Here is a 25,099-nt window from a genome sequence, read left to right on the forward strand (position 1 = left end):
GGCTAAAGCTTTTGAAAGCTGGTAACGTATTAAGCTTGAATCTTTCATTCTAGGTAGCCAGTTGAAAAACCGTGACTACTTGGTTCGATCCAAACTATGCAAATAATAAACATTGGTTGGGCGCAGTGGCTCATGCCTGCAATCCCAGCAATTTGGGAGGCCAAGGTGGGTGGATCACCTGAGGTCAGGAGTTCGAGACCAGCCTGGCCAATATGGTGAACCCGTCTCTACCAAAAAATACAAAAATTAGCCGGGCATGATGGAGTACACCTGTAATCCCAGCTACCAAGGAGGCCGAGGCAGGAGAATTGCTTGAACCCTAGAGGCAGAGGTTGCAGTGAGCCAAGATCGCACCACCACACTGCAGCCTGGGTGACAGAGTGAGACTCTCTCAAAAAAATAAATAAATAAAAAATAATAATAAAAGTTATTTAAGGGAGTCCATTTAAATAAACAGATGGCCCGCTACAAAAGTGACTACATAAGTATGGTCATGCAATGTTGGCCGAGGAGAAAGACAGGGTGAGCCACGTGTCAAATAGCTGCTGTTCACATAAGGCCCTAACATTGAGCAACTTCTGATCTCTAACATCTCACTGAAACTCATTACAAGAAAAGAAAACCAGGGAGGCAAAGTAAGGAGGAAGAGTGGAGATTTACACTGACCAGGTTCAGAATATAACACAAATCTTCTAAGGGAAGATACACTGGGCCTGCAAAATTCTCTTTTTAAGCGATGCCAACTGGGTCATAGCAGCACTTTTAAAGGGAGGGTTTTTGGTTCATCAACTTGGCTTACCCACAGCCATGAAGACTCCTATTTTCAGAGTGATGGGGAAAGCTGAAGGAAATTGAGCATGTGCAGTACTCTTTAAAAGAATGTGGAGAAAAATAATACCTGTTCAAAGGAGAAAATAATATTCCTCCAGAAGGACACACTTCATTTTATAATCAAGGAAAGTGCCCATCAGACTCACCAAGAGAATTTGGTCTTCATAATGCTTCATAATGCTTGAGAAGCACTATTTTTCTGTTAATTCTTTTAATATTGAAATATGTGGCTAATGAATGAAAAAATAACCTCTAAAGGCCTTTACGGTCATATTCAAATCAGTCTATATGGCAAGAAAAATCCCTCAAAAAAAATGAGACCCCGTCCTGTGAAAGAGCTGACAATGATACTCTGGACATTCTTCTTCAAAGAGGATATATGAGAAAGCACACTGATGTCCTTGAAAATGCCTATTGTTGAAATGACTCTATTTAGAATTTGAGTACTGTAAGACAGAAATGTTCAGACATGCATCACAAAGACACTAGCTAATCCTGTCCATGGGCTTGTGTGGACATAGCTGATAAGAAGATACCTCTTCACCTCAGGCCAAATTCCCGTATCTCATTTCCCTCTAATCTTTTAGGTAAGGCCAATCATCAAATTCCCCCACTCCGCTTGAGCCTGTAACCAAGACTGCCAGGAAATGCACCTCAGCAGAAACTGAGCAGTTAAGTGAGCTAAAGCAAAGTAATCGGTTCTATTTCATTTTACATAACACATCTGCGTTTTGGAAAGAACCCAGAACAGCTTCTGATAGCTCTCTATCGCAGGGCATGGCCCATTCCTACACTCCAAATCCTTTAATTTACCACCATAAAAGCTGACATTAATTCTGCTTTGCACCCAGCTGAAACGTAAGCAATGTTTCCTTTTCTGAGATGTAGTTACATGAGAGATGTTTTCTTCCAGTTCTTCCACCCTCTCCAAGGCGGCATTCTTAGTTTCAGCGTCTTCCAGCAGAGCTCCTACATCAAAAACGTTGTCCAGGTAAGCCTGGATCTGGACCTGAAGCTTGTCACTCTCGGTGTGTTTCAGCTTCTAAAAACCAGAATAGGAAAGAACGTGGTGTTAGCTCCTCTGTGGAAATAGGACATCATTTCCCAACAGTCAAGGTGGTTTTGGTTTGTTTTGAGATAGAGTCTCGCCCTGTCGCCAGGCTAGAGTACAGTGGCCTGATCTTGGCTCACTGCAACCTCTGCCTCCTGGGTTCAAGCAATTCTCATCCCTCAGCTTCCCAAGTAGCTGGGATTACAGGCACACACCACCACACCCAGCTAATTTTTATATTTTTAGTAGATATAGGGTTTCATCATGTTGGCCAGGGTGGTCTCAATATCCTGACCTCACGATCTGCCCCCCTCTGCCTCCCAAAGTGCTGAGATTACAGGCGTGAGCCACCACGTCCAGCCAGTCTGTGTGTTTTCTTTGTGACAAACAGTCCAACCCTTTCCAAGATAGAGCTTAACATGTCATCTTCCTTAACTGAATTATGGAGTGACGGCCTAGGGTGTATCATCAGATGACTTTCTGGTGAATACCCTGTCCCAAATGCACACACATTTTTCCTGGAATCCTTACTGCCCCATGTAGTGATATTCCAATCTAAACCATTTTGATATACGTGAAGTTGGGACAACAGAAAAATTAAAAGCAGCTTTGACAGGGTATAGTCACAGCCACATAAAACCTGAGGGTTATCTGTGTAGTGGAAAAGACTGGAGTGTTTGGTATCTTACCTGGGTAGTGACGGTGGCTCCAGTAGGGGAAGAAGGTTAGGCGAGAGGTGGGGTAGACACTGACAGAGTTTATACTTAGCCTTGGGGATTATTTTTAGCACAAATTGCTAGAGCCCAACTTCCATATGTCCCTCCCTAAGTCAGTATACAGCATGAGCAGCTCAGGGCTCCCCAAAACAAATCAGACAGCTTTCCCCAGTTCACTGTCTCTCAAACTAGGCATCCTGCGGGGACTCAGCTAGCTCTGGAAATTAGAGGTCAAATAAATCAATGAATCTTCCCTACAAGTAACATAAGTCATGACTTTCCCTGGGAAACAGATGAGTGGCTAGAATACCTGGCACATGGAGGATGCCAGGAAACATTTATTGAACAAATCAATGGCTACTTTAAGGCTGAGTTTTTGTAAACTAATGAAGCATACGTTTACATTACTCTTCTATCCACCTCTAACAGGGTTCAGAGTCAACACACCATGAAGTTAAAGAAATACAGAGTTTTGAAAAAATCTTAGATTTTTAAGAGAAATTCCACTCTACATGAATTTTCAGAAAAATGGATTTTCTCCTAAGTTTAATCTGGAATTCTACAGTACAGCTTATTCTGAAGACAGAGTGTTCTGCCTTCATTTAGGAGTCACAAGTGAGAATGGTTTCTATATAAGGGCAAAGGCTAGAACAAAAGGAGAAACAGCTTAATGGGACTGTTCATGAGATTCACAATGAGCAACAGATGTTCAGTGATAAGTCAGTACCTGCCACTATAATCTACAGTGTAAACAAGCTCTGCTCAGACACCATAAAACCGAACCCGGAACACCACTAGGAATTTATACATCCAATTTTTGTTCAAATACTGATACTTTTAGAGCATAGGAGAAAAAAGCGTAGACAAACCTTGATCTCAAAGTAAGAAAGAGTCTTTCAGTACAATATTCTACCAGTGAGATAAACGAGTCTTTAAATAAATAGAAAAACAAAACTTTAGTGGAAATCTATTACGCCTCTCCCCGAGTAGGCTTTAGACATTAGGTCAGTCTATTCAAGGGCAGCCCAGCCAGTGTAGGAAGCAAGGCCTTCAGGTTGAGAGTAATGACCTCTGTGATTCTGTTTCCCAATAAACTGAGGGTACACTCTGTGTAATCCCTTGGGTTTATCTCTAACAAAGATGGGCAACTGAATGCTGGAGATGCCCAAAGGAAGTATTTCTATATTCTTCATAGCTAGAAGCAGCCCTGAAATTGAGATCACTAGTTGGGTGCCTCACTTGAGGCAGGAGTTTGAGACTAGCCTGGCCAATATGGTGAAACCCCATCTCTACTAAAAATACAAAAATTAGCCAGGCATGATGCCTATAATTCCAGCTATTCAGGAGGCTGAGGCATGAGAATCGCTTGAACCCAGAAAGCAGAGGTTGCAGTGAGTTGAGATTGTACCACTGTACTCCAGTCTGGGTGATAAAGTGAAACCCTGTCTCAAAAAAAAAAAAAAAGAAGGAAATTGAAGTCAACAATTCTTGCTCTATCACTTGACCATTCCTATATGAAAGAGAAAACAAAACTGCCTGGGTCCTCAAGTCCATTTCTTTTCCTTTTTTAGACACAGGGTCTCACTTTGCTACCTACACTAGAGTGCAGTAGTACAGTCACAGCTTGTTGCAGCCTTGAAATCCTGGGCTCAAAAGATCCCCCAGCTTCAACTTCCCAAGTAGCTGGGACCACAGGCATGTACCACAACACCCAGCGAATTTTTTTTTTTTTTTCGAGACAGAGTCTTGTTCTGTCGCTAGGCACCAGGCTGGAGTGCAGTGGCGCAATCTCGGCTCTCTGCAACCTCGGCCTCCCGGGTTCAAGCAATTCTCCTGCCTCAGCCTTCTGCGTAACTGGGACTACAGGCGTCCACCACCACGCCCAGCTAATTTTTGTATTTTTTTAGTAGAGACGGAGTTTCACCATGTTGGCCAGGATGGTTTCGATCTCTTGACCTCACGATCCACCCGCCTCAGCCTTCCAAAGTGCTGGGATTACAGGCGTGACCCACCGCGCCCAGCCCACGCCCAGCTAATTTTTTAGTTTTTTTATAGATAGGGTTTCACTATGTTGCCTAGGCTGGTCTTGAACTCCCAGGCTCAAGTGATCCTCCACCTCACCCTCCAAAAGTGCTGCAATTACAGGTATGGGCCATCAGCCTTTTTAAGACCATTTCTGATTTTCACATCAAGTTTCTGTTTCTTAACTGAAGAAATTCAGGGAACTGACTAAACACTTCTACAAGGGAATAAGAAAAAGGGAAACTTTAAACCTCCTCCTAAGAACTGAAAGTGGAACTTCCAAAGCCACAAACACTATAAGCAGAATTTAGCAGCTTCAGGAGGAAGTCTCTGGTGTCCCTTTCCTCATTTTTTTAAAATGCTCTAAGCACTGACTCATCACTCTACAGTCTTGGCTTGACTTTCCCTGCCCAGATGGGGTCCCCAGAGTAACCAAGAATGCAAATTGCCCAATAGCCCAGATGAAGGATGCAATGAGACTTGACCCAGACGAAGCTCAAAAGCAGAGAAAAGCTGCAGCAAGTCTGCAAGAGGTTATCTGACTCCCTTACTAAAAAGCTCCTAGCAGAAGATGGCCTGAGGTCCCAGGAGCCCTGCAAGAATCCAGCTTCTTTGGCAGAGCACATCACTCAGCTCGGTTCCCTTTAACTAGCACTACAGTAGTTGACTGCACAGAGCTTTAAACATTCTTTAGCTGCTATAGAAGTGTACCTTCGAGGGTAGGCAATAAGTCAATTCTTATATGGGAGCCAAAGGTTACAGTTATACTCACGTCCAAGTATTCATCCAGGCCTAATTTGGTAAATTCATATTGGAGGTGAACTCTGAAATTCATATCTTCTACTGAATGAACTACAATATTAATAAACTGCATAGAAGCCACCTGAAATGAAATTGTCAAGGGGTTAGATGGGTTCTAGGTTTTTTTCTCAGTTTAATTGCAGACATGTGCTTTCAATTTCACAAAGGAGGCTCACTTACTGATCTCCTTTTCCCTCATTTCACTGGTTCTTTAAAAATATTTTATAATCATTTTTAAATTCAAAAGTCACAAAGGTACCACAATAAGGTACCACTTCACACCCCCTAAGATGGCTATAATAAAGGAATACAATAACAAAAGTTGGCAAGGATGTGGAGAAATTAAAACCCTCATCCATTGCTGGTGGCAATGTAAAAAAGGGTAGCCACTTGAAAAACTATGACTGTTAACGCAAAATGATAAACACAGCGTTATCATATGACCCAGCAATTCTACTTCTAGATATACAGTGAAAAGAAATGAAAATATATGTCCATGTAAAAACCTGTACACAGATGCTCATAGTAATATCATTAATAACCAAAAAGCAGCAAGAACCCAGTGTCCATCAACCAATAAACGAAATGTGGTATATCCATACAATGGAATATTGTGAAACAATAAAAAGCAATAAATTACTGACACATGTTACAACGTAAACTTGAAAACATGCTAAATGATAAAAACTGGTTATAGAAGACCACATGTTGTATGATTCCATCATATAAAACATCCAAAACAGGTAAACTATTGAGATAAAAAGCAGGTTAGTGGTTGCCTAGGGCTGAGGGTGGGATAAATGGGAGTGACTGCCAATGGGTACAGGACTTTTTTAGGGGACAGGGTTGGAGGGGAGGGAATGACACTATGTCCTAAATTAGACTGTGGTAAGCGTTGTACAACCCTGTGAATAGGCTAAATAGGCACTGGATTTTAAATAAATTGGGTGAATCTGATGGTATATTAATTCTATCTCAGTAAAAGTCACATAGGTATATAAGATAAGCTGTGTAAATTATAGGTATGTTGTACAAAATGTAAAAATTATTACAAAGAACATTAAGAAGAACATTTAAATCACCTATAATCTCACCACAAGGTAACCACACCTAAAAATGTCCTGTGAGCTGTGCCATATCAACAGGATAGCAACAGATCCTTGACCCATCTTTCCATATAATCAACCAGCTTCCATTCCCTAGAAGCTTGGGATTTGCTGCTTTCTCCCCACAACTGCACCAGTGGTGAGACCTGCCACAGAGAACACCAGTCGCTGGTTTGATAAGTAAAAGAACAGCATTCAACAGATCTAATTTGCTTTCCATAATGACAGTGAGTCTATTTATGGTGGGAACATCTGACTAATGCTTTCCCTCCACAGCTACCGCCCAGCAGAGTCTCTGGCAAGGGGGCAACATGATTGAGGGATGCAGAGTCAAACTTACTCTGAGAACAACCTGACTCCTTCTCTGTCTCCAAACCTAATTTCCTTTATCTTTTAAAAATTGTTTTTATTGAGTTAGAGTCTTCTTTGAAGATATGGTATACATTGGATATCTTTGGAAGATGTGTAAAGTCTCTAGCTTACAAAAGGACTCGACTGCAATTTACTAAAAAAAAAAAAAATGACCTTGAGTTCTATCACTAAATGTGCTTTAAAAAATATACTTTAACAAAGGCATGTACAAAATACAAACTAGAAAATTTTTTTTTTAAATTGTCAGTTTTTGTTTTCTTTTGTCCACAAAAAATACAGAAAAAGGATAAAATGTCTTATACTACGTTTAAAAACTTTGTACTACATGTCATGAGGAATATGCTGTTTTGGAGGTTGTGCAACCTAATTGCATTCCCAAGACAGTTTGTCAAAAGCCTCATTTTCTGGAGAGAAAATATGGTTGGATTCTGGCATCTTTCCATTTCTCTTCTGAAAACAGGTCTAAATGATCTACTGAGTTTCATGATATGCCTAAGAGCCAACTCTCTGAAGGTGACACGTGAATCCAGCACACATAACTTGTGTAATAGCAGCCTCTAAACAAGGTACCTTAATGCACGTATATGTGAATAAATGAACTGACAGAAAATAGGCCCTGGTTTGTATATGGATAATGCAGGTATTTTAAAGGGCTTTATATAATTATGATTTCAGCAGAAACTCAAAAGGCAAAGAGGTCTGGCAAGTATCATAAATGAGCAGGCTGGGCTGTGTGTCACACAACAGGGAATGGTGTGGACTGTGACAAACTAGAAAGAACATCTTTGGACTAAAGCAAGAGGGGCTGCTTGGCTCCAGCAGCCGCCACTCTGCAGGAGCAGGGGTCTAGTGTTCTCAGACATTTTCAGTTTCCAAGAAAATCAGATGTGTACTTTTATGCATCATATCCAATTTTTTTAAGTAGAGTCATCACTGTCAGACTAAACTCAAAAGCCGGTAGGTTGGCTTTAGTGTGGGAGCCTCCAGTTTGCAACCTCAACTCTAACAGAATGACTAAGTAACCCTAACAAGGCACAAGAAAGAAACTGACATCATGAGACAAGGCACCAACCTCTTTACATATTTATCACCAGGGCCAGCATTAGCCTTAACTTCACTAAAAAAATCCTAATAACAAGATTTTAAAAGTCAATGTAAAAGTATCTCTCTTTCATATGTGTGTGTGTGTACATAAAGTGTGTGTATATATATACATATATATAAGTGTACATGTAAGTGTACATAAGGAAGACAATGTAAAAGTGTCCCTCTTTCATATATGTGTGTGTATATATACATACACATACACATACACACACACACACACACACACATAAACACACATACACTTTGAAAAGCAAATAACATGCTTTATGCAACAGAAAAGGATTTTATGCAATATAAAGGATTTCATCTTTTTTACTGATTTGGAAAGGGCTGAGGGCTAAGACACATATAAAATTTGAGGACTCAAAAAATTTTTTTCACAGAAAGGGTTAGAAATCTGCAAAGCTAGGTTTCATGTTTTATAACCGCTGAAGCAATTCAAATGAAAACTTCACTTGGCGTCCTTTGCAAGGTAAGAAGTGATTGGTATGTCTGTTTCAGGTTCAAAGTGATCTGGGAAATTACACCCAGGTTAGGATCTCCTGGGTCTAGAATTCCCTAGGGCAACAGGATTGGGTCAAGGCCTACAGATCTGGTGCACTAAAGAGTAAAACTTCTGAAGAAATTCACTATGGTAGATTCTATCTTCCTTCCAGGATTAAGATTTACGTGTATGAATGCAGAAGCGCTGCAACTCACTTTGATGTTCTTCTTACCCTAGAATGACAGGACTGCTGTGGAACCACATGTTCTTGTTTGTCACCTATCCTGCCAAGGAGATCCCCAGTATGATTATAGCCTCACAGAATTACCAAAGCAGAAAAGACATCAGGGAGGAAAAACAAATCACTGCTGCATATTAATTTTGGAAATACATACAGTCATCTCTACAAACCAAAGCATTTTAATTTTTAAGAATATAGTCTGGAGAAGGGCACTGGCTGGGGCCTGCAAAAATCAAGGTCAAAATTGCTTCTACCTTAAGGATTCTTATTCAGCATCATCAACAATTAGACAATGGCAGCATTTGCACCAGGCATGGCTTTTTCCAACTGCATACCTTCCCCTTTATTTGCTATAATTAGTACTTTGGTCTTTACTATACTGTGTATGTAATGAATAAAACTGGAAATCAATGCCCTAAAGGGAAAACACAGATTAAGAAAGACATTTTAGATTGGATCTTTAGCATATTCAATTCAATTCCCTGTCCTTTGTAATATAAATACATGTGTGTGTGTGTGTGTGTGTGTGTGTGTGTGCGCGCGCGGGCGTGTATGTATTTAGGGAAAAAGTGCTAAAATTGGGTTTGCTTTATTGAGTACTAAAATAACTTACCATAAAATCTATGTTATTGTCCTCATTCCTGAAATGTTCCATCAACTTCTCAAAGCGCTGTTTTTCTCCGCAAACCTGAAACACACATTTTCATTGTGCACGTGACTTTCTAAACATAAACATCCCAAAATTAGATGCAGAAATTTCAGCTTAATAATTATTTCCAGAATATCTATCTTTTTCTCTCATAAACTATTTACTTCCCTTCTAAGCTGGTTAACTCACAAACAGCCACATGAGCTGGAACCAAAAGCTAATCTTTGGTTTCTTTTCCATATTCTCTTGATAGTTTGAAATCCACATCAAATGTGTTTTTCTTTCACTGGTTGTCTTTGTAGTCTCACCAATTTCTTAGCATGAATTCAGAATCCAAGAATGTAGTTCATGGTAAAAAAAAAAAAAAAGATCATAGTTTCCTTTTGTAAAAAGGAAAAAAAAAGACATGCAAAAAGATTTGAGTATTTAAATTCTTTAACAGGCAAATTTAAAATGTTCATATTATGTCTAACTGAATCAAAAAATGTCAGTGCATAAATGTAAACTACAACACAGAAATAGATACTGTGGAAGCTATATTAACCCATTTAAGGTGAGAATAGAAATTTGTAGTAATTTGTGAAGTAGCATCCCAGAATCTTGAAACACATATATTCAGCTCAAATGAATGTTTTCACTGATCAGATGAAATAAACACAAAATACCAGGAACTTCAGGGCACAAAGGTATTTGCATACACATGAAATAAAATACATGGAGCTTAAAAGAAAAGTCAAACAAGATTTCTATCAAGTGACTCTCTGAGGACTTTTTTCTTTTCTTTTCTTGTCTTTTTTTTTTTTTTTAATTTTAGAGATAAGCCTGTCACCCAGGCTAAAATGCAGCGGCATCATGATAGCTCACTTACAGTCTCAACCTCCTGGTCTCAGGCAACCCTCCTGCTTCAGCCTCTCAAGTAGCTGGGACTATAGGCATGCACCACTACACTCAGCTCTGGAGACTTATTTTTAAAGCCAAAGGACAAACTTTAATTCTGTCAATGTCCTTGGTTGACTTTTTGGGCAAAGTCCCATACCCACTGGTTTATTCATTTCGCCTTCAGAAAATATTTCTCCAAACCACTCCTGACTGCTGCATTAATAAGACAGTCCCTGGGTTATTTTGTTAATTTAATCCAGGTTTCACATGCTAAACTCCAAATTTTCTGATTACATTTGTGATCTTAGGGATACTCAGGTCAATCCTCAAAAATTCTTCTAAAACGTTATTTCGTAATGCAGCCATTTAATTCCGTCATGTTAAACTCCATGTGAACACACATTTTTTGATGAAGAGAAAGTCCCACAAAGGCAGGAATTCTGTTTTGTTCACTACACAGCATCTATACCAATGCTTAGCACTTTCTAAGTTCCCAATCACATTTGTTAAATTCCAACTAATAGAAGATAAATGAGTAATTACGTTAAACTTCACTTCACAAAAGGATGAATGGCTTCCTGTTCTCCATGATGAAGCATTAAACCATGGTAGGGAGATGCCCCCCCGCGCCAGGGGAAATCCTTAGTGGTGGCCATCTTTAAACTGTACGCTGGGAACGTTAAAGTGAACAGCCTTCGGATTCTGAGGGCCTCCTAGTCTCAAAGCAACTTAATATTTCCAACAGATTCAGACCACCATTTTCTGCATTTTCATGACAACTCTCCATGAAAATTTATTTATATCTGCCTTAACAAAAAATAATTTCAGAATGCAGAGGAATAGTAAATGGAAGGTAGAGTCTAAAGTAAAGCCTTTAAAATTGACCTGGCACAGTGGCTCATGCCTGTAATCTCGGTGCTTTGAGAGGCTGAAGTGGGAGGATCACTTGAACCCCACAGTTCAAGACTGGCCTGGGCAAAATAATGAAATCATGTCTCACTAAAAATAAAAAGTAAAAAATTAGCCAGGTGTGGTGGCACACACCTATAGTCCCAGCTACTCAGGAGGCTGAGGTAGGAGGATACTTTGAGCCCATGAGGTCGAGACTGCAGTGAGCTGTGACTGTGCCACACTCCAGCCTGGGCAACAGGGTGAGACCCTATCTCAAAAATACCTACACACACACACACACACACACACACACACAGAGACATACACACGTCCAATCCCACACTAGACAGTCTGATTCAACAGGCCCAGGTGGGGCTGGGGGGACAAAGGCATGCATAATTTTAAAAGCACTACAGATCATTTTGATGATCCTCAATGGCTAAGAACTGGAGATTTAAGGGGATACCATGTTCTGCCCCTATCCTCAGCTGGCCACTCTAGACAATATACAGCAAGTTCCCAGAAATGGAAAGTTTGTTGAAGGGGGTGAGGCCGTACAGGCCCAGCTCCCTAGACTATGACATCAGCCACATCTTATGCCCAAAGAGACAAGCATCCCTTGCCTGCAAAGAGGAACCTGCGAGTAAAAAACCCTGAGGTTTTGCAAACAAAAGTTCAGGACTACAATCTGAATTTTCTTTAGCAGAAACTCCAATATAGGCTAGAAGCAGTGGCTCTCGCCTGTAATCCCAGCATTTTGGGAGGCCAAGGTGGGCAGATTACCTGAGGTCAGGAGTTTGAGACCAGCCTGGCCAATATGGTGAAACCCATCTCTACTAAAAATACAAAAATTATCCAGGAGTAGTGGCCTGTAATTCCAGCTACTTGAGAGGCTGAGGCAGGAGAACTGCTTGAACCCAGGAGGCAGAAGTTGCAATGAGCTGATATTGCATCACTGCACTCCAGTCTGGGTGACAAAGCGAAACTCCATCTCAAAAGAAAAAAAATGGTTTACTTCTGTTTTATTGTGGATAGTTGGTAGTGGCAGTAGGAGAAGAGGAAAAGAGGCCATCCTGAATTTGGAGAGAGCTGCCAGCTTTCCTGAGCAGCAGACCATGCCTAATGTTTGGTTGAGGGGCTAAGTACACGCTAACCTAAATGGGGCAACAGCTAGCTGTTCATGAACAGTGATAACCAAAACAATTCCTAGGGAGGCAAAGCTCTTCAAATCAAAGAATGTTAGAAAGCTAAAAAATACCTTGCATAATCTGATGCTCTCAATTTATGAATTAGACCTACACACAGATTAAACCTTTCTAACCTGATGAAAGGTCCAGAGAGTGGCAGAACCAAGGCTAGAACCAGGTCCCCGATGGTCAGCCTGAAGTTCCTTCTCCCACATAGCCTAGAATGCCCATATAAACATATTCCATTAAAGGAGGTAGTTAAAGGCATTCCAGCATTATCTGAGACACACAGAGATAAAAAATGTTATCACTAAAAGACATAATAATTATATCATGCATACTTTGACATCCCTGCACCAGAATCTTCCATGGAACCACTAAAAATTATAGATTCCTAGAGTCTGTACTGAGACATACTCTGTGAGAATCTCGCCAGATGGGCCTAGAAATCTGTGAATACTCATGATTGTTGGACCAACATCTGGGAACCAATGGCTCAGATAATATCAGACTAGCTGACTGAACCCTCAGTCTTTCTGACTACCAATTACAAACTGATTAACTAGATCATTAAATCTCCAGCTCATTCAACTTCTAATAGAGCAACACGAACACAGTTACTGTAACTGGGTATCATAGGAATGCCGCAGGAATTGGTCCACTGCCCCTGCATAAGTACAATAAATAAGGTAACCCACAAATAACCAGGGGGTACATGTAGGGTCTTAGAAAAAAATAGGTTTTAAATGGCTGATAAAGCACATGTGGACAGAAACAAACTACTCATATAGCCTGTTACTTTAAAAAGATGGAATCAAATACAGAGCAAGCAATGCTAGATTTCATGGTGGATAAAGATCCATGTCTGGCAGACAGACCTGAAGTAGATGTTAAGAAGAGCCTTGAATATATGCGTTTCTTTAGAGATCCCTCATTCTGTCAACAGACAATTCCCTGCTGAGAACATGTGCATTACAAAACAGAGACATACCTTTAATCTTAAAAAATAACAGAACTAAATGTCTTCCTATTTATAGCTGCTATGAACTTGGTGAAAATAATCCAAATGCACAAAATGACATTACAATACCAATGCCAGCTTTGGAAACCCTTGAAAGCAACAGAGTGACTGCTCTCCACGGTAAGGACTAGAAGGACCCACAGTCCACGAAGCCCAAGTCTGCTTTGCTGCCAATCTCAACTAATGAACTCAGGGTGGTGTTTCCTGACATGTTCCACAGGCACAGCATGGGTTCCAGAGCCCCCTTCGTTTCTGATGAAGGAAAGGAAGCACGCAGGCCAGATTCACATTTGTTTCTCTATTACTTTAGCAATTATTAAACAAGTGTACACTACAATCCCACAGGAAACAGGAAGATTTGTTTGGGGAAGGTTGGTAAAAGTTGTGTCCCACATCAAAGGAAAGCTGTCTTCGTTCATACTGCTCACATCTGGACCACCCCCACACACTGGGTAAAACAGGACCATCACGGTGGAACATGCTCTCTTCTTTGCGGTGGCCTCTAGAAAATCGGTAAGGATGAAAGGAATGATACACTAATTTTCAGTTATTTTCAGAAACCAAGCATTGGCTTACATGGGAATGAACTCAAGCGTTTCATCAAAACGTTTATAAGAGCCAGGAGAACATTTGCACATGTATATCATTACACATTATATACTGCTGCATATCACTTCCATCTGCCCACAAAGGCCAGATCATACATGGTATAAACACTTTTTAATAAAAAAGCTATATTCCTGCAGTTGAAATGTGTCATTCTTGACTTTTATATTCACTGGTATATCTCTTTGTCCCACCAGCTCTGATACCAATTTCCCATATCAATAATATGTACTCTAGTAAGTGGGGTGGGGAAAAAGTTGAAGAGCTACAAAAGGACTGAGCCGAGCAGAGTGGCAAGGAGTCCTTTGTGCACTGGACTGACCTATCAGGGATTAGACTTCTACTGCTAGTTGCTGGGGCTACCAGAAATTAAGTAACTCAGCAGGCAAATAGAAGTACATGCCCTGGAAAAGCCTCGTCTCTACTGAAAACCAAGAGGCATCTTCATTACAGATCATCTAGAAATCAGCTGCATGTGAATAAATTCACAACCCCAATTAACAATGTGTAAAGTGAAAATGATCAGGCTCAATCCTGGACCACAGACTTCAGTCTGCTAACACAGCCAGCTATCTGCCCATCCCTGTGGGGTCCTGCCTCATACAACTGCCTCTCCTTGCACCTTCAAGCTCTAACACTGATGGGGGCAAAAGGCTGTAAGGGTAGAAATGTGGCTATGTGGCATATTAGGCAACACTATAAAACCTGTTACAAGTCACAGTTCAGCCACCACCCTGTTGTTAGCTTGGACCACTGAGTGAACATCTCTGGACTTCAGTTTTCACATCCATCAAATTGAGAGCCTTAGGCCAGGTGCGATGGCTCACACCTGTAATCCCAGCACATAGGAAGGCTGAGGCGGGTGCAGCGCCTGAGGTCAGGAGTTCAAAACCAGTCTGGCTAACATGGAGAAACCCTGTCTCTACTAGAAATACAAAAATTAGTTGGGCATGGTGGCGGGTGCCTGTAATCCCAGCTATTCAGGAGGCTGAGGCAGGAGAATCACTTGAACCCAGGAGGCGAAGGTTCCAATGAGCCAAGGTCACATCATTGCACTCCAGCCTGGGTGACAGAGTGAGACCCCGTCTCAAAAAAAAAAAAAACCTAAAACTGAGAGCCTTAGATGATACTGCTGGTCTGCAAACCATACTTTAAGAAAACAATCAGGGTTATAGAGGAATTAAAGGAGAAGCTATACAGGTTACAGAGCTTTGGGGGTATGGGGGAATTCCAGGTTAGGGGCTTGGCAGGGAAAGAGAAGGCCTAAGTAAGGTTCTTGAGAATTCCACACTCACTATCCAGATCTTCTCATCCTTACTTAGTTGTCTGATAAGATTGCTTCTGAGGGAAAAAGAAAGGTTTCATTACTAGTAAAAAAAATTTTTTTTAAAAATGTCTCCCTCAGTATTCTTGAAGGTCTAAATTTCTCATCTAGTATGGCAGTAGAACACGATATTGCCAAGCTGACTGGCATGGGAGCTCCACAGAAACAAATTCAGAGGAATGCACTTGGCTGTGCCGGGCCCGAGTACCAAACATAAAGGTCAAACCACTCTCTCACCCCATCTGGTTCACTCCTGATTGTGAAGCTGAGAAATCCCACACCCTGCACAGATAACATGGGCCACTCCCAGGACAAGCAAGATTCATTTTCATTTAAAGGAGATTTGAAGCAAAAGCACAACTTCTGCCAAACAAACAACTCAACTATATTCTCCAACATCTGTGAAAGACATTTGTGAACAGTGTCCCAAACCATCTGGAGAAATCTGGGGCCCTGGATGCAAAGGTGGCTGTAGTTTAAAGCATCTCAAAGGGTGGGCAGAGGTTAGGGGATGATTTCCCTAAAAGCTAACAGTGGAGAGGAGATGGTTTTACAAAAACCTTGGGTATTATCTTGCCAGCCAGACGTTGAAGTACACACACCCAGCCTTCAGCCAACTCTGTGTCCCTCTTCAAGGTCAGTGACAATCTCTGGCTTTCCCCAGCAACAGCTCCCAGGGCACCACACAAGGTCTGCAGCCAGATTGAGGCCTGACTCTTATGAGATGGCTATAAAATATGCTTCTGGGTTAGTTATATAAAAATTAAAGGCCCTTTGCTTAAGCGTTTCCTTCTTGCCCTGTTGCCTGGCGCCTGCCTCAATACTTTCTTTTTCTCCTCTTACAATAGGCCCCTGTGATCTGCGAGGCTCCCTGCAGGAAGGCACCATTTTAGAGGCACACTCTATTATGACTGATTAGACCATCATTCTCAGGGCCTGCCTGAGAACAAAAGTTCCGTTTTCTTTTCAGGGCCTCGTGAAGTAAACAGTTACTTCATAGTTAGTCCTAGGTGAAAACCATCTTGTACCATCTACTGAGTGCACCAGCATTCTGAGGGTTACTGACGCCATAGTGGCCTGACAAAACTACTTTTCTGGGGTGTTCTGTGGCTGTCAATGGTCTGTTATTGTTGTTGCTTGAAGTGATTGGACATTTCATACACATACACCAAGCAGCGGCTGTGACAGAAGCAGATCACTCCGATCTCTTGCTGGCTCTCAAGTCCTCCTTGGGATTTAACTGTGGGTATGTTCATCCAGCGGAAATTCTCTGGAACTAACAACCTTATCTCACACTGATAAAACAAAAACTAATGAAAGCTAAGCAACTAAATGGATTCTATAACCTAGTCAACCTTCCTCCTTCATAAATACAACATTTATATCAATCCTGGACCAGGAGACAACTATGAGCCTGAGGTTTCATCCGCGTAAGGCTGAACACCCTTGTGAAAACATCAATAACTTTTCCAGATGTTTCCAAATATCCAGATGTTTGGCAGGAGGCACACAGACCAGCCAGATGATGTCTCCCTTTCCATACCCATATTTTGCTGTACTGAATAAAGAATCCAGACATAGCAAAAAGATACTAAAATCCCCGAAGGACGACTCACTGATGCATCATCCCTTAAACAAGAAATGTCTTTTTACTACTCCTCTAAAAAAAGACGAATTTCAATAAATTCTAGAGAGTAAAGCTCCTCCATAAAATATGTCATAAATGATCTCTTTCCAAAATATGCTTAAAGTCCAACATGAACCTCTCTAGCTTCAAAGCAAGACTTATATCTCCTGGTTATTAGGAAGGACATGTAGAGTCTTTCAAAGCTACTAGTAAAGGTTAACTTTATGTGTCAACTTCAGGAGTGAAGTGATACCCAGAGAGCTGGTGAAATATTTCTGGGTGTGTCTGTGAGAGTGAGGAAAGATCTCCCCCTCCAATGTGGTTAGGCATCTCTAATCCACTGAGGGCCCCAACAGAAAAAAAAAAGAGAATTTGGAGGAAGGGTGAATTCTCTCTCATCTTGAGCTGTGACATCCATCTTCTTCCCCTGCCTTGGACACTGGAGTGCCTGGTTGTCTGAAGGACAACCTTAACTTACACCTTAACTTACACCTGAAGACTCCTTAACTTACACCACTGGCTCTTACTTCTCAGGCCTTCAGACTCTAACTGAATGACACCCTAGCTTTCCTCGGTTTCCAGCTTGCAGAAGCATAGCATGGAACTTCTCTACCTCCATAACCATGTGAGCAAATTCCCATAATGTTTCCTCTTAAATCTACAGATGTCCTACTAAGGGCTCTGTTTCTCTGGAGAGCCCTGACTAATACACTTCCATTTCTACTAGAAAGCCAAAATACCTTCTATTTCTTCAACAGAGAATGATAATGATTGACTGATTGATTGATTGATTGAGATAAGAGTCTCGCTCTATGGCCCAGGCTGAAGTGTAGCGGCACTATCTTGGTTCACTGCAACCTCCACCTCTCGGGTTCAAGCAATTCTCCTGCCTCAGCCTCCCGAGTAGCTGATATTAAAGGCACATGCCACCACGCCTGGCAAATTTTTGTGTTTTTAGTAGAAACAGGGTTTTGCCATGTTGGCCAGGCTAGTCTTGAACTCCTGGCCTCAAGTGATCTGCCCACCTCGGCCTCCCCCAAAGTGCTGGGATTACAGGCATGAGTCACCGTACTCAGCCTGAGAATGGTATTTAAATAGCTACCTGAGGATTACATGACAAAGGCCTTGAGTCCTCTCTGGGATGACTTACCAGTCGGACCCCTCAAAGTAGAAGGAGCCTAACACTGTTCTTTATTTTTAATCATTTATCTTCACAGCTTCATCCTTTGAGCATATCCAATTAGGTCAAGCTGAGCAAGGGAAGGGACACAATGACATCTCTAGGGGTCACCACATGTTCTCTAAACCACAGCAACGGCACGTGGCTGGAGCTATTTAAAGCCTACAGCCATTTCAGATCTCAGGACCTGCTGAGGAGGCAGCTGTCAGCCCATGCTCTCCTCACACCTGAATCACTAAAAATCTAATCACTGCATGGTGCGCCATGAATGCAGAGCCCTTGAAGACAAGGACTCTTTGACAGATCAAAGATCTCAGGCCAACAACAGGCAAATGCCTGCAGTTTGTCTACAGATCGCTTCTCTCATTTCGCAAGCCTTCTACTTTCATCTGTGCTTTTCTGCAAGCTCACCCTAACACTCATGATCACCTCTGGGTCTCAACTAAAGGACTTTCCACTTATTCCAAGCCAATTGGAACCACTTCCACCAAGCCCAAGATGACAGCAGACAATGTATTTGGGTGCCAGTTCTTAAAGTGTGGTCCTTGAACACCAAGCATCCCTGAGGCCTTTTTATGAGGTTTGTGAGGGCAGCATTATTTGTACAATAATACTAAGATGTTACTTAACATTTTCACAGAGTTAGCGGTTGCCCTGGTGGCGCAAAAGAAATGATGAGTGAATGTTGCCAGTGCCGTAGCATGCGTCAATCAAGGCAATGCACCAAATTATACTAGTAATCACTGTATTCACCACAGCCATGCATTCTTAGTTTTTTTTTAAAAAAAGCCAGTTTCACTTAAAAATATCACTGATGAAGCATAAAAGGTATTAATTTTATTACATCTCAACCCCAGATACATATCTTTATAATACTCTAGATGATGGCATGGGGAGTCTGCATAAAGCATTTCTGCTGCATACTGAAGTATGATTGATTGTCTTGAGCAAAAGCATTTCTGTGATTATTTCAGTTGCAAGATGAACTAGCCACTCTTCTGTTCTTACTTGAAAGTATGACTGACACAACATAGTTATTCAGACTTATACACTTGGCAGATATTTTCCTGAAAATGAACAAAGTACACCTTTTAATTTAAAGATAACAGCTACAATATTTGTTGTTAATGATAAAAATTAAGCTTTCAAACACATGAAAACTTGGATGCACCACCAGGAGTATGACTGCTTCCCAGTATTTAAAGACTTTTCTAATGAGATCAGAGGTACAAACAATGCATGTGATTTGCTGAAATATTATATTATGAAATCTGCCAACTATTGGAAGATCTAGAGAACTCAGTGTACAATTATTTTTCAAATGACCACTGAATGTTGTTGTAAACTTGTAAATTCATTCCAGGTGCAATATAGGCAAATAGATTTTAATGCAACAGTATAGAAAAAGTTCATTGATGTGATTTCGGATTCTACTTTGTAACTAAACTTTAAGAAATTACTACTTGTCCAGTGTTTGTATAGTATCAAAGAAGAATGGCCACTATTACCTGAAAATGCTGTTGAAATAATTCTTTTTCATCGACATATCCATGTGAGGTTAAGTTTTCTTCATCTACTTCAACAAAAACAACAGCACAAGTGACTAAACCCAAAAGCAGACATAAGAATACAGCTGTCCTCTATGAATCAGCCTCTCAAAGTCCTGAGATTACAAACGTGAGCCACCATGCCTGGCCTGAAATTTTGTTGTAATGTCCAAATAGGGAAAATATCAACATACAACCTGCATAAACAAACACTCTTCGGGGACCTCAATAATTTTTAGGAGTATAAAAAGGGGTGCAGGGGCCAAAAGCTGGGAAACTACTGGATTACAGAATAGCCTCTATTTCTACATAGGTGATAATTCTTAAACCTAAAACCTGAAGAAGCAAATAAATAGATAATAGTAAAATTTCTTGCAAGATTGTCTGGGAATCAACCATACCATATAAAGATCTACTAAATGTGCCATCTCTCAATAAATATGAAGTCACATCATCCAGAGACCAGCAGAGTGTCTTCATATAGAATGGAACCCTCCACCATTTTAGAAAGTAGGAAAATACGATGACCAGGCATGGTGGCTCATGCCTGTAATTCTAGCACTTTGGGAGGCCGAGACAGGTGGATCACTTGAGGTCAGGAGTTCAAGACCAGCCTGGCCAATATGGCAAAACTCCATCTCCACTAAAAATACAAAAATTAGCTGGGCTTGGTGGAGCACACTTGTAATCCCAGCCACTCTGGAGGCAGAAGCAGGAATCTCTTAAACCTGGCAGAGGTTGCAGTGAGCCAAGATTGCGCCACTGCACTCCTGCCTGGGCAATGGAGAGAGACTTTGTTTCAAAAAAAAAAAAAAGAAAGAAAAAGAAAAGACTTCCTTGCAATTCTTCAACAAGGCCAGGTACAATCCCAGGTACTTACCAGGTTGGACGGAAGCAGCCCCTAACTGTTCCCTGGTTACTTCTGGGAACTGCCCACCCTGTCACATGTAGACTCATTACAAGGCTAGAAGATATTCTTTCCCCAAAGCCAAGTGAATGTTAGATTTGAAGCAAGAATATGAAAAAGGGACAGAAACAGATCTCCTCTGCATGAGAAAAAAAATATATAGAACACACATTCCTCAAAGTTCAGAAATTTATACTGAATGAATCCACCCAACTAAACAAATTTGTCTGGGACGCCTGACAACATAGTATCAAATAATCATGGGCCAACCATGGTGGCTCACGCCTATAATCTCAGCACTTTGAGGGGCTGAGGGGGGCAGATCACTTGCGGTCAGGAGTTCGAGACCAGCCTGGACAACATGGTAAAACCCCATCTCTACTAAATATACAAAAATCAGCTGGGTGTGGTGGCGCACGCCTGTAGTCCCAACTACTCAGGAGGCTAAGGCATGAGAATTGCCTGAACTCGGGAAGTGGAGGTTGCAGTGAGCCGAGATTGTGCCACTGCACTCCAGCCTGGGTGACAGAGCAAGACTCTGTCTCAAAAACAACAACAATCAATCAATCAGGAACAAATATACAAGGAACAAAAAATTATCTTTTACCAATGTGCTAAACATATTCTCGACACGTTCCACATAGAAAGCACCCTTTACTAGTTTTACACCTTTTCCTGGAAAATAGTTGAAAATGAAAAATTCAGTGTTGCTTTTAGTGGTGAACCAGTAAATCTGGGATATCACATGTTGCTAGTACGTTTATTGGCAGGAAAGGAGCCCTCATTTTCCACTGCCAAAACCAAACTGCCAAAACAACACAGAGCCTATAGCTCATGTTACCATGACTGGCCATTTCCACTCCCCTGTGACGCAGAGCTGGGGGGACTATCCTGTCAGAGAACTCAACTGCAAGATGAGAGGTGACTGACAGTGACTGTTGGACCAAAATCAGGAACCAAGGGGCCATTTTCTTCTAGTGAGTGTATTTTAGTCAATTGTGAATGAAAACCGAGTCTGACTATAAATTCTTGGCAGACTGATATATAAAATTAAAGAGCTACGCAGAAGCCACACACACCGCTGTGTTGAAAGGAATAAAGAATGGCTGTTGAGCTGCAGTGGGCAGAACAGTTTGGGGTAGGACAGGGGAGCTGGAAAATGAAAAGCTTAAATCAAGACTCAAAAGCTCTATCTTTCAAAAGCTACACAAGCCAGCAAATCTTCTTCCGCAGACGAGCCCTCAACAGTACCTCGTGAGGTGGTACTAACAGCAGGGCCAGCTCACTCTCAGGCTAGGGAAACAGCGAGGTCCTTAGACACACTGCAGATTTTTTAAATGAAACGTGAGCCAAGGGATTGATGCAGCCACCTTCTCGGTAGTCATAAAAGGGAACTTAGGACCAAAGTCACAATATTGTCTACAGACAGTCACAGTGATCTCTTTGAGGATTGTTGCTATCCTGCCAACTAGCCTCAGATATGTCAGTTTCTCTTCTCATTTGGAAATGAAGGTGCCTACTATTTTATTATCTAGGTACTTTGTTTTCATCTGCAGTCAAAGAAGCACTTAATCTTTCTTAAAGGGAACTATCTGAAGATGTACACACAATACACATTACAAACATAGGCATGTGTAGACAAAGTTTTATATAGAATCATGAAACTGTAGAATTGGAAGAGATATAAAAACCATTCGACTAACTTCTCACCTAAAGCTTACACCAAAACTTACATCACAATACACCAGACCTACCAGGTATCCGCTCATCGTCTTGACCATCTCCCCTTTGTGCTGTGCTGGTCGCTTCTATGCATCCTTCTAGCCCATTCTAGCCTTGTCTCCCTACTCTTCTCTTTCTAGACGAGGGTCCCTGTGGGGGAGTTTTCCTCCTCAGTTACTTAGTGACGATCCCTATTGGATCTCTCTCACACATACACACATACTCCCTCTCTCCTTAGTCACCTCTGTTTAAACTTGTTCTCTCATTCATTATCCTCACTGCAAAACTAAGAATCTGACCTCAGGCATTATACTCTCACTAAAATAATAAGTTTTTAAAAAAAGTTTTATTTTCTTTGCCTGAAAAAAAAGAAATCTCCAGATTGTATTTGTTCATTCTGGTTGTGCTACTGTCCTCTTCATTAAATGTGTATTATTTAAACAGATTCTTATTCTCCTCTTGTGTCCATTCTCATATTCAGTGACCACCCTATCTCTTGTTGCCTTTTCTGTCATTTTTGGGCTTCATATTTATTGACATGGCCACAAACTGGGTCCAGGGCTCAGTCATTTGATAGTCAAACCACCTGTCTTCCAGATAGCAGCAACTTTCTCCTCTGCTGTATTTTATACAGAGCTACACAATACTCCTTAAGATTTATCCAATTTGCATAAAAGGCTTTTTGCAGATTTTCACAGAATCAAATGCAATATACATAAAGCATTTTCTAAACTGTAAAGTATTATGTAACTGTGAGTTTCTTCCCTCTTTTTTCCCTCCTAATTGTATCTATCTTCTAGTTGAGTTGTTTTGTTTTTGTTTTTGTTTTCGTTTTCGATCACAGGTTTCCAATCTCTCCACCACGGTTTCCTCAGAACCTCATTCACGCCTGCCTCTCGTCATGTTTTTTCTTCAGTAGCATGGGCCCCCGTCATTTTTCCTGGACAAGCAACAAATATATTCTGACCTATGCTGCCTTTAAGACAGATTTCATGCCAAACTCTCTGCTCGCAGAACTCTCTCCATCAAATCGGGTCTCTCCTCATCCTCATCACTCTGCTCAGGACCTACCCCCTTCTCCCACTGGGCCCTGTACAAACGGCATGGTCTGTTTTGAATTTTACCAGCAATTTTAAACACCCCAATAATCTATCCAATCTCCAACCATTCCCATTAGGTTTGTTTTTTGGTGAAAAATTGAGGACAATATACGAACCTGTGTAGAAAGTGGCTGGAATGCGAGGCATGTTATGTAAGGCTGTATATAAACTCTGAGTTAAATGGATCTGTGTAAAAATCCCAGAGTTATCAGCCCATTTGCTCTTAGTTCTCCCTCTGTGTTCCTACCTCAGACAGCATATCTGAGAATTAACAAAATAATATATACTAGCCTACTGGCACTAAGGAAACAATAAACAAACCATAAATTTTTATTAAATAAAAATTAACAGTAGCCTATTTCTACATATTTATATACTAATGTTTACAATAAAGAAAATGGAATTCATTCATGAACTCTGTTCATGCTTTCTTTTGAAGAGAATTGCTAGTTTGAAAGAAACCAACAAACAAAACCCTTATTGATGAGAGACCCCACATAAATTAAAAACGTGCTTGTTTTACGAGAGTTTACATTTCAAATGAAATTTGAACTTGACTCACACAGGGAGTCAAGCTCAATAAGCACATTCATTGTCAATAACACCTAACATGTTGGTTTAAACTATAATTAGGCATACAAATATAAATATACGCATAATTTTCTTAAAGTTTAAAATTACTGTCCTCATGGTGTTGACCTTAGTATACATTTGGTCCTCAACAAAATACCTGCTAAAATTAGTTCAGCCTTTCTCAAGGCAGTAAAATCTTCTGTGGCACAGAAATCATGCTTTATCTTTTCTTTAGAGACAGGTTCTCACTCTGTCACCCAGGCTGGAGTGCAGTGGTGTGATCACAGCTCACTGTAGTCTTGACCCCCTGGACCCGAGCAATCCTCCAACTTCAGCCTCCTGAGTACCTGGGACCACAAGCATGCACCACCTTCCCTGGCTAATTTTTGTATTTTCTGTAGAGACAGGCTCTTACCACGTTGCTCATGCTAGTCTTGAACTCCCAGGTTATAGCAATCCTTCTATCTTGGTGTCCCAGGGTACTGGGATTACTGGCATGAAACATCACGCCTGGCCTGATGCTTTTTTATTTTCTAACAAACTCCCCTTACCCTGAAATGGGGTCATTGTAAAAAGGATATTTGTTCAACGGTCTCCTGGAAATTCCAAAGAGTTCTGATCCTGTTTCACAGTTTCGAAGAAAAGATGGTAGTTTGGAGAGATGTTACACAAAAGACAACTGAGCATCTTTAGAAAAGACAAAACCAGCCATATAAAATGTTACCAGAGGGAAGATCTAACTCTGCACACAAGGGACAGTCTAGCCATGTGAGGAATTATTACTTCCCCGATGGTCCAAGCAACAGAAATAAACACACACACACGGAGCTGCCCCAGTGCCATTCCAAATCCTTTCATTTGCTTCCTTTTAGGGCTTATTACTTTGCATACATAGATCTTTACAGAGTTACTCCTAATATATACACATATATATTTAATATACATACACAAATGTACAGACATGCATGCACACAGATACACAGATATTATTTATATATGATTTATCTTATCCTTCTTCCTAGTTAACATATCTAGCACTTCATAACTTTGAATAACTATAGTTGAACCTACATGCTTATTTAATAAGATGGTTACGATAACCCTGTGTCTAGGGCTTAGCCCTGGACTAATGACTGCTAAACTAAGCTATAATCC

General features: G+C 40.9%; 1 protein-coding gene across 12 annotated transcripts in view; it reads right to left on the minus strand.

The window, feature by feature from the left end:
- The window catches only part of FMNL2 (formin like 2), a 316,443-nt gene that overhangs the window by 32,560 nt on the left and 258,784 nt on the right, over positions 1-25,099 (minus strand). For all 12 annotated transcript variants that reach the window (XM_064382754.1, XM_064382750.1, XM_064382761.1 and 9 more), the window contains exons 10-12: positions 9,345-9,419; positions 5,393-5,503; positions 1,724-1,873 (exon numbers count right to left, since the gene is read on the minus strand). In XM_064382754.1, coding sequence (XP_064238824.1) covers positions 1,724-1,873; positions 5,393-5,503; positions 9,345-9,419 — 336 coding nt within the window. The remainder of the gene's footprint in view (positions 1-1,723; positions 1,874-5,392; positions 5,504-9,344; positions 9,420-25,099) is intronic.

This window comes from Aotus nancymaae, unplaced genomic scaffold (assembly GCF_030222135.1).
Source record: "Aotus nancymaae isolate 86718 unplaced genomic scaffold, 86718_ANA_hifiasm-v0.15.2.pri h1tg000029l, whole genome shotgun sequence".
NCBI lineage: Eukaryota > Metazoa > Chordata > Mammalia > Primates > Aotidae > Aotus > Aotus nancymaae.